The sequence below is a fragment of the Silene latifolia genome, chromosome Y (assembly GCF_048544455.1).
Source record: "Silene latifolia isolate original U9 population chromosome Y, ASM4854445v1, whole genome shotgun sequence".
NCBI lineage: Eukaryota > Viridiplantae > Streptophyta > Magnoliopsida > Caryophyllales > Caryophyllaceae > Silene > Silene latifolia.
In genome coordinates, this window is record NC_133538.1 from 463,130,617 (window position 1) to 463,147,515 (window position 16,899).

Sequence of the window (16,899 nt, forward strand, 5' to 3'; positions counted from 1 at the left end):
CTAAACAAGTCCATAAAATATCTTAAACATTCATAAAGAATTTTTGAGCGACTACCTGTTATACTACAGCAATCTCACTTCAAAATACATACAGAAGAGCTCCACGAATCCCTCAAATTGTATCCATAATAATCAATAACAGATGCTAGTGCTATATGCAATCGGCAGAATATACTCCGTCCCCTAACAAACTACACATCCCCAAAAAAAAGTCGATGCAGAAGAAGGATGTTGACTTCCAATGCCACAACAAGTCAACTACTGAATCTTTTCCTTGAAAGACTGTGTTGAACTTCAGTAAGGAGTCATAGGAACGGAAATAGGTAGATAAAACAAAAAAAAAGAATGAAAGGAATTTCAGTAAAGGGATAAGGAAGAACACAGAAGAAAGACATTCAGTGCAATGAGTCGATGACTATTCACTCAAAAAGTATTAGTTGCAAATAGATTAACGAACCAGAAGATATAAAATAATTGAACATGACTGTTCACTCAAAATTTGATTATTTGAATCCTCTATTAGCGAATACAGAGGGTTTTATATCCTAGTTATAAATGCTATTGTGTATAGTATTAAGATTAACCAACCATAGTAGGTAAGGCAATTAGCTCATCAACACTTAACCAACTCAACAACCAACTGCTTTCTCATTTTGGAATTTACACAAAAACCATAATAGTTGAGCGTTATTTAGAAAAGCTCCAAATTACCAACCCACCAGACTGATAACTTGGCCAATATACGACAAGTTGATCAAGCTGACACCGATACCATCATTGGACACAAGAGTCTTGTACAGCGGAAATTTTTTTATTATAAAAAATAAATAAATAAATAAAAGTAATCATCTATGAGATGTTAACCACTTTTCGTGCCCATAAAATTAAAATTCATATTCCTTGAATGATAAGTGTTTACATAATACTCAAGTGGACACACAAACAATTTCTACAAGGACCAAGTAAATCCTGGTTCAATGGAAAGGGTTAAAATATAACTTTGTACCACTTTCCTTATCATTTTGTTTGTTGAGACTTGAGCCCAATATTAACCACAAAGGCCACTACATGGGGCAAGGGATCCAAAATTGAATCATAACATTCTTGTCTCATTTCTCACAAAACAAAAATGGTGAAACATAAGAACACAAAACAAAAATGGGGCAACTAATATCAAAAATGGTTAAACATAAGAACACAAAACAAAAATGGGACAAATCATCTCAACTCAATACAGAAATCAAATAGTCTAAAAAGAGATTTTCGCGCCAAAGTCGCGGCTTTATCAAGTGAAACTTACAATTTACCAAATTAATAAAATGAGGACAACAAAACAAGCTCACAAATCATCAAATTAATTAAATTAGGAGATCACATTTCCTTGTCAAAGTTAGCATCATCAAACGCAAGAACTCGTCAACTAATATCAATCTACAAAGAGGATACACCAAAAATATCATAAACAAATACCTTTATACCTAGACACATAAGATTCTACGTGGGGTGAGTTTCACTTTTCGACAAAGTTAAGAGACTAACAATTACTTCCTCCATTCCATTCATTTCTATACATATCCTTCTTTAGGAAATTTCAATCAATTCTATACATTTCCTTATCTAGTAAAGTTTAAGTCCCAAAATGACTGTGCTGCCCTTGTGTGTTATCCCTTATCATCCACCATCTACTTTGTTCCACTGATACACGAACTACCCCATTAAGACCACAACGCACACCACCACCACCACGTGCTAGACCCCACCAGCACCAGCACACTACACCAACCACCTCTCCACCACAGACTCACCATTGACCGTCACCACCATCTACCCATCGTCACCACCATTGAACAACCATTCAGTCCTGGAAATCCATCACAATCACACGCTAAGAATCAAATAACTCCACCAGACGACCCACCACGTACTCCACCACGCCGGCTTTACAAACACCCCACCAACGTTGTAGATCAAAACCGCTCACCTTGGTCACTCCCCTTCCTTCATCTTTTTGGGTGCCTTGTCCGTGGATCTGGTGGAGGTGGTGGCGAAGAAAAAGTGCGACAGTGGCTAAGTAATTTTGAGTGGTGGGGTAGAACTTGTGGTGGATGATGCGTAGAAGAAAGGTAAAGAGTGCGACAGAGGGCGGTTCTCCGGCAACCAGCAATGTTGGTGGTGGGTCGGGTCGAGCATGGTATGGTGTTTTGGGTCATGGGTGGTGGTGGCTGGTGGTGGGTTGGGTGAACGGTGGGACGTGTTCTGGGGTTAGGTTTGGAAACAAGGATGAAGGTGTCATAAATAAGGGGTACAATTGTCATTATAAATAAAATAATAATTTTCTTAAAACAATGTGTAAAAGTGAAATGTATAGAACCCATTGGAATGGAGGAAGTACTATTTAGTACTTGTTTGGCTCACATACACAACGAAAATTCCTAACAAAAATCAACTCACGTAATAATTTCCTTTATCATTTCATGTGAATTGTACAAACTTATTTGGTTTACCATGTAGGCATTCAATTGATAGGAATTTCTAATGACCACGGGTGAGTATGTAATTTATTTCCTCCATTTTTAGGAGTCGGGAAATCACATTGTTGGGGTTTTTGATACAAATAATATAAAAGTGCAAAGACACACGATATTTTGTTATGGACTTAACCACAACCTAACCTTGTATTATTATTCAAACACTGAACACTTACCTACTAGCTAAGATTTCCAACTATGCTGAACTCGGGATATTAAGCACACACTCATTCATACTATCCAACATGACAAATGACTTATATATAAGGTCCTAAGTCCTAACTTACCTAGCTACATAAAGAGCCTTTATTCCACTCAGAAGCTAACTCCTAATTATTTACTTCTAATAACATCTAACATAAATAGTAGTAACTTAAACATATCTAAACATAAAGACTCTATATGTTACTAGTCAAGTCTCATTTAACAATGTTGGGGTTACTACCCAACAAACCTCCCCTTAAGCCCAACAATACTTTGGACTTGTCAATCATCGAGCAGAGCGACCCAACCATTACTTGGAAGCACCTCCCCTTCACTTTAAAGTGTCTCCCCTTAAACTAACCCATCTTTAACACATCTTCCATCAAATGTGAATAAGTTAGTTTTACCTTTTCTACCTTTGAGAATCACCTTACCCTTTTTAGTGACCTCCAAAACACCATTCTTAACATGAATGGTACAACCCAATCCATCTAATCTACCCAATGAAATTAAATTTCAACTAATGTTTGGTATGTATCTAACATCACCAAACCTTCTAACTTGGCCATCATGAAATCTTACCTTCACCTCATCAATCCCTTCAATCTTTCCCTTTTCACCATTTGACAAACTAACCATCTTTCCTTCACATTCTTCATAAGAAGAGAACCACTCTCTTCTTCCACATATGTGATAGGAAGTTCCCGAATCTAACACCCAACTCTCACTAGGTTCCTTTTCACCATGAACCATTAAGAGCTCACCATCATCAACTTCTGCCATAGCCATAGCTGCAACCCCACTAGCACGGGTCTTTTTCAACTCTTTCAAATCTTCTTTTGCCTTAGGACATACAGTTTGTATAAGGCCTAACTCATCGCAGTAGAAGCACTTGATATTAGGATTGTGCTTTTTCCAACCGCCCTTCTTGCCACGATATTCGCCCACAAAAGCTCCTCTCTCACTTGAAGAGCCACCACCTCCTTGCTTCATCAACTTCTCGGATTCTAGTAGTAACTTAAACATATCTAAACTTAAAGACTCTATATGTTACTAGTCTTAAGTCTCATTTAACAATATTGGGGTTACTACCCAACACACATGAATTTGCAATTCACCCATTTTGACCAAAATAATGTCAATCAAACAAGCACTATTTTTGCAATTCATTGCCATGATTTTTTTTAGTAGCAAGCAAACAAGCACTCAAACAAAGTTAAGCGGTCAATTGGCATTTTGGCGCATTAAGAAAAATTCCAACTGACCATTTTAAACAAGGCAGCACGTCAATTAATTAATACATCAATCCACACAGTGGAGATACCAAAGATAACATCTTATCTTATATATATATAAAACTGGGTTGCGCCACGTGTCAATCCTGTCTTAAATACAAACGTTTATTTCAATTAAATCATTTAATAAATGTTGTATACATTTTAGCACCAAATTAACTACATTTTCATTATATGTTTATCTATATTACATTCAAGAGTACGGTTCTGAAAAAATATTTGGAGAATAATCTTCAAATTTAAACAATTAAATTTATCGAGAAAAATGCTTTCATATGAATATAATCTTATATCTTATCTTATATCTATAAATAAAGTTGGATTGAAAAGTTGTAGATTTGACATGTGGTATTTTTTTTTTTATTTACATGATTGTAGTACATTAATTAAGCTTGTAGAAGTATCGAGAAAGAGTGATAGGATTATGAGTATTAAGCTTGTAGTCGGGGATGAGGTGGTGACGGTTATAAGTGCTTACGCACCCCAAGTAGGTTTGGATGCTTCTTTTCGACGAGCCTTCTGGGAAGATTTGGAAGAGGTTGTAGAACGTGTCCCTATTGGAGAGAAATTGATCATTGGTGGTGACCTCAATGGGCATGTGGGTACTAGTCGAGTTGGCTTTGAGAACATTCATGGGGGTTTTGGGTTCGGGGAGAGAAATGAAGCAGGAAGTGACATATTGGATTTTGCTTTGGCATATGACTTGGGTATAATGAACACTTGGTTCGAGAAAAGACATTCTCATTTGGTGACTTATAGAAGTGGAGGTAATGCTAGTCAAATTGACTTCCTTTTGGTAAGGAATGTGTGGAGGAAAGAGTACACCGATTGCAAGGTCATACCCGGGGAAAGTGCCGCAACGCAACATAGACTAGTGGTTCTTGATTTTCGGGGTAAGAGAGACTTGAGGAAGAGAAAGATAATCGGTGAGGCACGGATCAAGTGGTGGAAGCTACAAGGGGGAAACCAACAAGCGTTTTTGGATAAGGTTGGAAGTAGCGATATTTGGTCGGATTGTGAGGAGAAAGATATTGATGCAACGTGGGATAAATTGGAGCATGTTGTAAAGGAGGTGGCGAGGGAGGTATTAGGGGAATCTAAAGGAATAGACCATCAAGTAAGGACACATCTTGGTGGAACGATGAGGTGAGACAAGCGATAAAGACTAAACGTGAATGCTATAAGGTTTTGGGGAAATGTATGAGTGATGAGAACTTTGAAAAGTACAAGGAGGCTAGACGAGCCGCTAAAAAGGCCGTACGGGATGCGAGGGCAAAAGTTAACCAAGAAGTGTATGCCAGGTTGGACACGAGAGAAGGAGAGAAGGATATCTATAAACTGGCTCGTATAAGAGACCGAAAGACGAGAGATATTGGGAGAGTTAGGTGTGTGAAAGATATGGACGACAAGGTTCTGGTTCAAGATAACGAGATAAAGGCTAGATGGAGTTCTTACTTTGATAATTTATTCAATGGACACCAGGAACAAGGTTTTGGGGATGTAGAGGTAACACCAAGCATGGTTAACCGGGAATTTGTGCGTAGAATACAAAAGAGTGAAGTAAGAAAGGCGTTAAGGAAGATGGGATCAAAGAAAGCGTAAGGACCGGATGGTATACCCATAGAAGTTTGGAGGTGCTTCGGGGAGAAAGGGATTGAATGGGTAACCATGCTCTTCAACAAGATTTGGAGGAGCAACAAGATTCCATCGGCTTGGAGGAAAAGCACTCTTGTCCCTTTGTACAAGAACAAAGGTGATGTCCAAGAGTGTTCCAATTATCTGGAATTAAACTTATGAGTCATACAATGAAGTTATGGGAGCGGGTAATCGAGCAAAGGCTTAGGAGATATGTAGACATCTCGGAAAACCAATTTGGATTTATGCCCCGGAGATCGACTATGGATGCGATTTTTATCATGAGACAGTTGATGGAATACCATCGGGACAAGAAGAAGGATTTGCATATGGTTTTTATTGACTTGGAAAAGGCATATGATAGGTACCAAGAGAAGTACTTTGGTGGGCTTTGGCGAGAAAGGGTGTGTCGCGAAAATATATTGACCTCATAAAGGACATGTATGAGGGGGCTAGTGCAAGTGTTCGCACTAATGTTGGGAGAACGGAAGAATTTCCTATTACCATCTGGGTGCATCAAGGTTCCGCACTTAGTCCTTTTCTCTTTGCTATAGTTATGGATGAGTTGACAAGGGATATTCAGGACGACATCCCTTGGTGTATGATGTTTGTTGATGATATTGTGTTGATTGATGAGACAAAAGAGGGGTGGAGAGAAAGTTGGAATTGTGGAGGCGGACTTTAGAGACTCGTGGGTTCAGCCGAGCAGAGTAAGACCGAGTATTTGAGGTGTCGATTCACTAAGGTGGCGGGGTTGAGATCGACGAGAGCGGGGAGTATTATTTTCGATGGGAATGTTGTTGAGGTTCGATTTCTTCGAATATCTAGGATCTATTATTCAAAAAGACGGGGAGTTAGACAGAGATGTGGCTCACGTAATTAAAGCGGGATGGTTGAAATGGAAGAGTGCTTCAGGGTTTCTATGCGATAAAGATATGCCCCAAAGATTAAAGGGAAAATTTTATCGCACTCGGCAATTAGGCTCGCCTACTTTACGCTCCGAGTGTTGGGCCGTGAAACATTGTCACATTCAAAAGATGAGTGTGGCGGAGATGCGCATGTTGAGGTGGATGTGCGGACATACAAGGAAAGATCGGTTAAGGAATGAGGTGATTAGGGAAAAGGTTAAAGTGGCGCCATAGAGGACAAGATGATGGAAAACCGACTAAGATGGTTTGGCCATGTGAGAAGGAGACCTATGGACGCATCGGTTAGAGACCGGAGACTTGGAGAACAGAAAAGGTCCCTAGAGGTCGAGGAAGACCGAGACAGACATGGTTGAGAGTGATAGAGCACGATATGAGAGTTCTGGGGCTTGAGGAGAGTATGGTGACGGAGAGGGCACAATGGAGGAAAGGATACATGTGGATTTTTAGTATTTGATGTTTTTTTGACAGATTTAGTGTTTTTATTTATTTATTTAATTTAAAGAAATTAATTTATTTATTTTTCTCTCCTTTATTACACACTTTTTCAACAACCACTTTCTTATAGTTTTTACTTGGTCATTCCGGATCCTTAACTCTATTTCGGTTTTTAAAAATCGTTTTAATCTTTTCTCTCGATTTAAATTTTAAGTTTTTATAAAAGAAAGACGGAATTCGATTTTAAAACCCCTAAGTTCACCTTGACTTTCCATTACATTTTCGTTCTCCCTTTTGCTTTTTATCTTCCCTTTTTATTCGCATTTTGAGGCGTGCGTTCACCCATGGACGGTTCGAAAGGATGATTCATGTCAGCCGACCCCAAATCATTTTGGGATTAAGGCTCTGATGTTGTTGTTGTTGTTGTATTGTAGTACATTAATTAATAAGTGACATTTTAACCAATGTTAATTTACAAATCCCGATATGTTTAATAAAGATTGAATATGCATGAATGAAGATATATGATACTTCATTTTTTCTACATAATAAGCGGAACGTATTTGCATTGTGGCTATACACAAAAATTTTATATTTTCAAGACACATCCATTGGGATTAAGAGTATTTTGTTTTTCAAGATCCATACAATACCAACGAGGCAATGACCATGTTTTTCAACACAATATTTAGGATATTCAAACCCTCTTAATTTGTTTGTTATGTACACATTTAGTGCTCAACATACCTCTCTTTGGTGCACACACCTATAAATATAGAATTATTTCTCCTCACATCACCAAGTATTAAAATTTAGTTTCGTGTTGCTACTTAAAATCATACGTCAATCTTTAAAAAAAGTGAGAAACAAAAAGTAAGTGCTTCAATTTGCTTGGTTTACATGTATGATACAATAACCCGAGTTGCAGGTGCGACATTGCTCGCCAACTTGAATGATATGATTAGCTAGAAATTAAAACGATACGGATGATTGCAAGGTGGAAGAGCAAGTATCCATATCATGGGAGGATACGATGACCTTGAATATTTTTTGGATGCAAATTCTTTATTGGCCTAAGAAACCAACTTTTCTATTGACAATATATAGTTTGTCAAATAATTATCTGCGTAAATATTATCATGCCGATGATGAATATTCATTGAACGGAGGAGTATAAATAGAGGTGAAATGAGGAATTCGGTGAAAGAAGAAATTAGAGGAGTATGAATAAATAGAAGAAAAAGATTGTCTGATCTGTTTATTTGAAGGTTGAATTGTTTCGTTTAGATATAGATACTCTTTGCAAATTTTAGAGATATCAAGGAGTATTATTGGTATTTATTGATTGACAATGACGAACAAGATAGTGCCTTGCCGAGTAAAGAGTAATTCATTAGTAGTTGGATTTTGGTTGTTGAATGAGTTTGTTGTAATAGCCTGAAATGTAGTAGATATGGATCGAAGGAAGAAGAGATTTAGTAAATTTTACAGGTTTCTGAGTAGTTATCCATACACGGAGTGAAATGGATGGAACCGAAGAAACTAGAGTATTACTACGTACCTCACTTGTAGTAATACTTAAGATCTTCATTTTTTATTGTTGTATTGTGTATCAATTCACTATCTAACAATAATTTAGGTGTTCAAATACGTAAGAGATATCAATTTGAATGAATGGTTTTTAAAAAAGGGTTATGCTCATTCATGGACATGATTTACTTAATCATGGACATAAATGACCATTATACCCTTCTCATATTTTCATCCTCATTTTCCATTTTATAGAATCCTCTCAAATTACAATCCAATTCCGTCAAACAACCAGGCTCCCCCGCCGCAACCGCAGCTTCCCTGCCCGCATTGACCATCACCATACTATCTGACAACGGAGCCATCCGCACCGGAACCCTAATTAATTAGGGCATTTTCATATGTCCATTCAACTAATTCAATCAATTTAATTAATTCTTCATTTCTGGAAAATCTGGATTTTAATTCAATTTGATTCAACATGTTACCGCATAATTCATTCCTATTCGTGTTAATTTTTCAACTGAATCTCTAATTAATATTTTTAGCTTAAGTATTACTCTGTATCGACTCCATAGTCAAGAATCAAACTTCCCACAAAAGGATAATGATGAAGAGAGGCCTGTTTTGAACATTCACCCACACACCAACATTATGCGATTCTGCTTGTACAACAGGATAATGAATCCCCTACCTGTACCAAGTTGGTTTACCACTTGGTTTGTAGTTCTTAGGTATTTATCCAATCCACTGTTTGTTTTACGATAATCCATTGTTATGTTAGTCAATCTTGTGATTAATTGATTAATTTGACGGATTTGATTGATTTTGTGAAGAAAACAATTAAAGAGTTTTTTTTTTTGGGAAAGTGTAACGTACGGAAAAATAATGGCAAAAATTCCGTGAAAGAGTAAAATGCGTCCATGAAAAAGCAACTACGTTAAAAGAGGGTGAGAGTTATAAATGATTTCTTCATTATAAATTAATAGACTAAAATAGTTTAATCTATATATAAATACGATATTATACATATTACGAGTACTCATCCTATACGTACATGACATTCTAACAACAACAACAACATCAGAGCCTTAATCCCAAAATGATTTGGGGTCGGCTGACATGAATCATCCTTTCGAATCGCCCATGGGTGAACGCACGCCTCAAAATGCGAATAAAAAAAGGGAAGATGAAAAAAAAAAAGGAAGAACGAAAATGTAATGGAAAGTCAAGGTAAACTTAGGGGTTTTAAAATCATATTCCGTCTTTCTTTTATAAAAATTTAAAATTTAAATCGAGAGAAAAGATTAAAACGATTTTTAAAAACCGAAATAGAGTTAAGGATCCGGAATGAACCAGGTAAAATCTATAAGAAAGTGGTTGGTGAAAAAGTGTAATAAAGGAGAGAAATAAATAATTTAATTTCTTTAAATTAAATAAAAAAACACTAAATCTGTCAAAAAAACATCAAATACTAAAAAACCACATGTATCCTTTCCTCCATTGTGCCCTCTCCGTCACCATACTCTCCTCAAGTCCCCGAACTCTCATATCGTGCTCTATCACTCTCAACCATGTCTGCCTCGCTTCCTCCGCCTCTAGGGACCTTTTCTCGTTCTCCAAGTCTCCACCTCCTAACCGGCCCATAGGTCTCCTTCTCACATGGCCAAACCATCTTAGTCGGTTTTCCATCATCTTGTCCTCTATTGGCGCCACTTTTACCTTTTCCCTAATCACCTCATTTCTTAACCGATCTTTCCTTGTATGTCCGCACATCCACCTCAACATGCGCATCTCCGCCACACTCATCTTTTGAATGTGACAATGCTTCACGCCCAACACTGGAGTCCGTAAAGTAGGGCATGCCTAATTGTCGTGCGATAAAATTTTCCCTTTAATCTTTGGGGCATATCTTTATCGCATAGAAACCCTGAAGCACTCTTCCATTTCAACCATCCCGCTTTAATTCTGTGAGTCAAATCTCCGTCTAACTCCCCATCTTTTTGAATAATAGATCCTAGATATCCGAACCCTCAACAACATTCCCATCGAAAATAATACTCCCCGCCTCTGTCGATCTCAACCCCGTCACCTTAGTGAACTACCTTAGTGAACTCCGCCACCTTAGTGAACTGACACCACAAATACTCTGTCTTACTCCTGCTCAGCCTGAACCCACGAGTCTCTAAAGTCTGCCTCCACAATTCCAACTTTCTCTCCACCCCCTCTTTTGTCTCATCAATCAACACAATATCATCAGCAAACAACATACACCAAGGGATGTCGTCCTGAATATCCCTTGTCAACTCATCCATAACTATAGCAAAGAGAAAAGGACTAAGTGCGGAACCTAAGTACATGACATTCTAAACAACAACAAAATATTCACGTAATTTATTTTCGTAGTACACCTTTTACTCAATTCAGTACTTTTTGTCTACTACTTTCTATTTGCTTACCCTTAACAAAAAAAAAAAGTTAAACCAAGTTCTCTCTCTAGATAAACCAATCTACGCTCAAAATATACAAAATCTATAAAGTATGGATGATAATTTGAGGGAAAACATGAATGTTAATCAGATTTAATTTGTTAATTATATTAGTATTAATCAAATTAAATTTTTTTTTCAATTTGTATTTTTTTTAATTTAGGGTTTGTGTTTGTTAATTACTATTGGTAGTGGTGGTGGGATCTTGTTGGAGGACGGTGGGGTGGCGGCAGTTCCAGGGTGGCGCGCGCCGGCGAAAAGAGTGGCGGAGGAGGAACGGCGGCTGGCGGCCAGTGTTGGGACAGAAGAGGAAAGGGATAATAAGGGGTTTAATTGGAAGAGGGATGTTGTGACCGGAAGTCAAAGGGCGTGGGGTGGGCCAGGGAAGGGTACGTCACCGGTGGTGGTCAGGAAGGTGGGCGGCAGTCTAATGGTAGAGGAGAGGGTGGTTGGTGGTGGAATGTGTACTGACTGTTAAACGTTTTTTGCTTCTTTTTTTTTAATGATGTACTACCATTTGTTAGTGTGAGAAATGGTAAGGGTAGAATGGTCAATAGTGTACTCTGATGAGTAAAATATGTACTGAGATTCTACCTAGTAAAAATATTATTTTGGACAAACACAAACAAAATTAAATAAAAAGAAAAAGAAATCCAGGAAACGTAGAAATGATGGAATACCTAGCGACAGACAAAGCCCAAGGTGTAACAATCTGATCCTCCGTGGCAGAATCCTCACCGTACACATCTTCTACACCACCACTCACTACCGTTGATTTGTCAATCACCTCAATCACTCCTTCCTTAGCTTCCTCCGTTAACACGACGCCGTTTCCGTCAGATGATCGGCTTTTGGAGGGCCCCACAGCAACCCGAACAACAACCGGGCCTATTGCCGGCAAACGGGTCGGAACCAAATACCTCCCTGACCCACATGCTATGTTGCTCTGCAAATATCAAAAACACACAGGAAATCTCAGAAACATAATCCCTCCCCTCCGTCCTGATCGAGACGAAGGGAGTACATGTACATCAAATTGATAACAATGAACGAAATTGAAAGAAAGGGTGGCGATAAAACTTAGATTAGTGAACTGGGTAGGTGTTAGATTACCAAATTGGTGGTTATCTGCAACGACATCATATTGATTCAAGTAGAAAACTAAGAAGCTTATTTTATTCAAACTATAGGAAGTGTTTCTGTGTGTCTTTCTCTCTATCTCACCTGCCTGTGAAATTACTTCACAGATCTCTGTTGAGAGAATAAGAGAGTGAGAAAGAAGAGAAGAAAAGAGAGGAGAAAGCGCGTGGTTTCAAGGAGAAAAAGGAACATTATTGCATCCAACTTTTTTATTTTTTTAGCATATACTCCCTCCCATTCAAAATAAACCTCCCTATTTCCTTTTCCGTCTATTCACAATAACCTCCCTATTTCCTTTTTTGGTAAGTGTTTGTGTGGTTCAAATTTAATTGTATGGTGGGGTAGTGTATTTGTGTGGTTCAAATTTAATTATATGGTGGGGTAGTGTGTTTCCTTAATATTTGTGCCAAAATAAAATGGGAGGTTTATTGTGAATGGGAGGGAGTATGTATTTTTTTTAGCTTTATTTGTTTTTGAGCATATGTATATTTCTTTGAGCATATTAAAGTTATTTATAAGTTAGATTTTAATATTTTTTCCGTCAAAACTCAAATTTAACTAAACTAATTTGTAATATTTTTGAGTTTTATTGTAATTTTTTGAGCTTATTTTTAAGTGAATAAACTCATAAACTTTATAGTAAAACTCAAAAACTTTAAAATAAAACTCAAAAACTTGATTAGAATACTCAAAAACTATAGAATTGGTGTAATACATCAGATGTATAATCCTCTTACTGGGTTTCAAGTGGTATAAATATGCACTGCACATATTGGAAATGCACAAAATTTCATTGAAGACTGACATTGTCTTTTTAAATTTAAGGATTAAATAGTTACCACTTTTATAAATAATTTAAGGATTAAATAGTTACCACTTTTATAATTTATATATACTCCCTCCGTACCAGGTAATGTAGGGAAAAATGTAGTATTTAAGAAAAGGTGGAAAAAGTAAGGGTAAAGAGGGAAAAAATAGGTGGGGTATGTAATTGTGGATTTAATTGTGGGTTGGTAGGTGGAGTATGTAATAGCATTTTGTGTAAATATCAAAAGGGTATAATGATAACTTGGTAATGTTGTGGGCCAAATAAGAAATGTTACCTTTGGTGTGGTACGTCCCTTTATAGTAAGTGTTACCTTTGGTCTGGTACGGAGGGAGTATATAAGACAAACCAAAATACCTAAAACGTATTCCCTCAAAAAATACCTAGAAATGTAGCGTGAAAATGTGGGTTTTGTGGTTGAGATTGGGTGTTGTGGTTGTTGGCTTTTATTGTGACGGTTGAGAATTCAGATGGTGTTGGCCTAATTCCAGATTTTTTTTTTTTATAAGCTAAGAAAGTTAGATTGATCCTTTTGAATCGGGCCAATTTATCTTATTCTTTTAAATGGGTGAGATAAGTTGAAGTCACCTACTTTCAAACCACCTCGAAAGAGTTGGACCAATAGAAGTCATAAAGTCAGCAACCTTATTGATTTCCCGGAAGTAATGTTTAATTATCCCTTCATCGAATAAATGAAGATTTAATTTCCCATCCTTGATTATACTAGAAATTTCTCAAGGAACTTGTCAAGTACTGCGAATTGAGTTGATAACACATAAGTATTCACCTTCCACCATTATCTTTGAGATTCCTAATAATTTAGCTGCTAGAATACCTTCTTTTAAGGCGAGGGCTTCCGCAACAAGAATACTATTAGACCCACACTTTTTTGCTCCTAACAACACGACTTTACCATTATGATCTCTTATAGAGTATCCTAAAGCAGCTTTATTCCCATCAATCTTCGATCCGTCAAAATTTAGCTTTAGAAACCCCTCTCTAGGTTTCTTCCACCAAATTTCTTCTTTATTAATAGTGTTTCTAACTGATATGTCTTGATTAGGATTGTTGAGATCCTTGTATCTAGTCTCATTCCATATCTTAATGTTATTATTACATAATAGAGTGAGTTTGCTGATATTAATATGAACATAATTAAAAATAATGTCATTTCTATGAAACCATGCATTCTACCAGATAAAGATAATCTTAATGAAATCATCTTTTGGAACTGAGTCTTTGAGATAATTGAATTTCATTATAAAACTTGGTTTGCAATATTATCAAAGTTTGACAAAAAAATGTTAAAGCTAATAATATCCATGCCTTGGATAACAGACCAATCAAAGGACATTTGAAAAAGAAACGATCTTTGTTTTCAATAGAATGGTTGTATAAAACACAATTTCAATATGACTTTTAAGAAGTCTACTTTTCGTTGGGAGACTGTCAACACAGGCTTTCCAAAGAAAAAATCTTAATTTTGGAGGAATATTTAATTTCCAAATCTAGTAAAATTCACATTTGGCAAGTCTTTGATCGAATATACCTTGCGCTAACCATGTTGCTGTTTTGGTCGAGAAATTTCCATCCACGGATAACCCCCAAATGAGGATATCTGGGATATCATTATGTGGCAGTGGGATGTTAGTAATCTGATTAACAAAATTATTATACACTACATTGGATAGTTTACAAACATCTCATTGCTTATCAGGGATTATGAAATCATTAACCCACAGATTAAGATCACGGTTGATATCATCATTAATAATGCTGGTAAGAGGATGTAGAAAAACCCAATTATCAGACCAAAATTAAATATTGCTACCATTACCTACCTGTCATCTTAGCCCTTTCCTGAACAGAGTCCGAAGACTCATAAGTTTACGCCATTGCCTAGAAGATACTGAACTAGGGTTATGATCGAAGAGTGAACAATTTCGCAAGTATTTTTTAGTAATCACTTTGAACCATATATTTTCCTTCTCCATTAAGATTTTCCATAGCAGTTTCATCTGAAGAGCTTTGTAAGCTGCTTCAGAAGATTTAATTCCAAGACCACCAACCGACTTTGGTAAACACACTTTATGCCAACCAATCAAATTATGGGAACGGTGTAATACCACATATATTTGAGCTATTGGGTACTCTATCGAGTAGGGCTTACTCTGTCGAGTAAGTCTTTGATGCGTTCTGGACAGTGTTCTGTTAGAAATCTATATCTCATTTTACAACATATTCATATATGTTACAATTTAATTTAGCATAAAATTAATTTAGATCTTATTCATGCAAACAAAAATAAATATAGAGAAGAAATCGTTTTCCTTATTATAAAATTTCGGATCAAAGGGCATAAGTAAGATCTTCTTCTTACTTGTTCTTGGGCTCTCCTAATATGGATGAACAAAGATTCAAAGATAGAATCTCTCCCAAAGATGAATACCCAAAGTAACCCCTTAATAGATTAATATTACTTGATCTAAAATAATAATAATCTTACTAAAATTAACCCAAAATTTATTTTGTACTCTATTATTTCGGTAAAATAGAGGAAGAAATTTTTGGAGTTTTTATCTCTCTAATTTTATAAGATGTATAGAGAGTTTTTATTTCTTACACTAGAAATAAGAAATGTGTGAATGAATAATGAAAGAACCCATTTGGCTATCTTTAGAAGGCAAAACTGGTGGGGTGGGGAGGGTGCCCTATGCATGGGCTTGATTCTCTAACCAAGAATATAGGCATGCAAGGCTAGGTGTAGGTTTCATAATTATTTTTTCCACTTATAAATAATCAACACAATTTTTATCCCAATACACCCTCCATTTCGGTATACACACATAAAATGGATGAGTCCATTTTATTTATGATTTTGTCAATATGTCACATGTGACACATTACATGACATCTTATATATAAAATGTATTTTTAACAATTAAAAATCAACATATTAATAAAATATGTCACTTATAAAAATTTACATAGTAATTCACAATTACTTGTATCAAAATGGTTTACCAATTTATAAATCACAACACCTTGTATTTATAATAAATTATTCATTCAGTTTCAATTGTTTCCGTAAACAATAATTTCATCTAAGTAATAAAACAATTCGATTACTTAGTCCGTATCTTATTTAATCAAATTACAATGAGACACGTAAATATTACTTCCAAAATCGTCCGTCAATTTAAAGTAATTTAATTAACTCGTATCGTCATACGATCAATTAAATATTCAATTAAGAGTGTTACCCTTTAGGTATGACCTAAGGGGATTAACTGATCACCACCGTCGCACGACAATAATGTCAAACTCTAGTCAGCCAATCATTACCGATATGTGTGAACCAATTGACTGTAAAATATTACATCCCACATGTATTCATAAAACGAGATTTAAACATGTGATCATCATGATCAACAGTTGTGATCGCATTATTGTCGGAGGACACATATTCCAACAATCCCCCACTTGTCCTCGACAAGTGTGCGTCACCAATTCTCTTATCCTATTACTATCTCCCACTCAATACAAGGTGTCTTTCAGGTCGTACTTGCAAGTGATCATATCGAGAGTGGTTTCCTCGATCTGGAGAATAACCGATTGACCAGAATTATCTACCATAGATACCTTCCGAGCTTGGCCACGCATTTGCAGTTCATTACTCCTTGAGTGGCCCTGAGATATCGTTATAACCCTGACAAGGGGTGGACAATTCCTATTGCACTTATTCCCTTCGACTAGGCACAGCCATCATAACCCAAAATATGCCCATTTGACCACATTTACGAAGGTCGTAGTAACACAAATCAAAGTTAATCTGAAACTGTGCCATCTTAGGCGAACAGTCTTTAGTCAAAAGAATCGACTCATTAG

The 16,899-nt window shown here is 36.5% G+C and overlaps 1 protein-coding gene across 1 annotated transcript in view; it reads right to left on the reverse strand.

Annotated features, from left to right (window-relative positions):
• Window positions 1–12,412, reverse strand: part of LOC141633472 (NADP-dependent malic enzyme-like) — a 33,524-nt gene extending 21,112 nt beyond the window's left edge. The window contains exons 1-2 of the mRNA XM_074445933.1: window positions 12,159–12,412; window positions 11,726–11,991 (exon numbers count right to left, since the gene is read on the reverse strand). Of these exons, the coding sequence (XP_074302034.1) occupies window positions 11,726–11,991; window positions 12,159–12,188 (296 nt within the window). The 5' untranslated portion in view covers window positions 12,189–12,412. The remainder of the gene's footprint in view (window positions 1–11,725; window positions 11,992–12,158) is intronic.
• Between the last annotated feature and the right edge of the window lie 4,487 nt (window positions 12,413–16,899).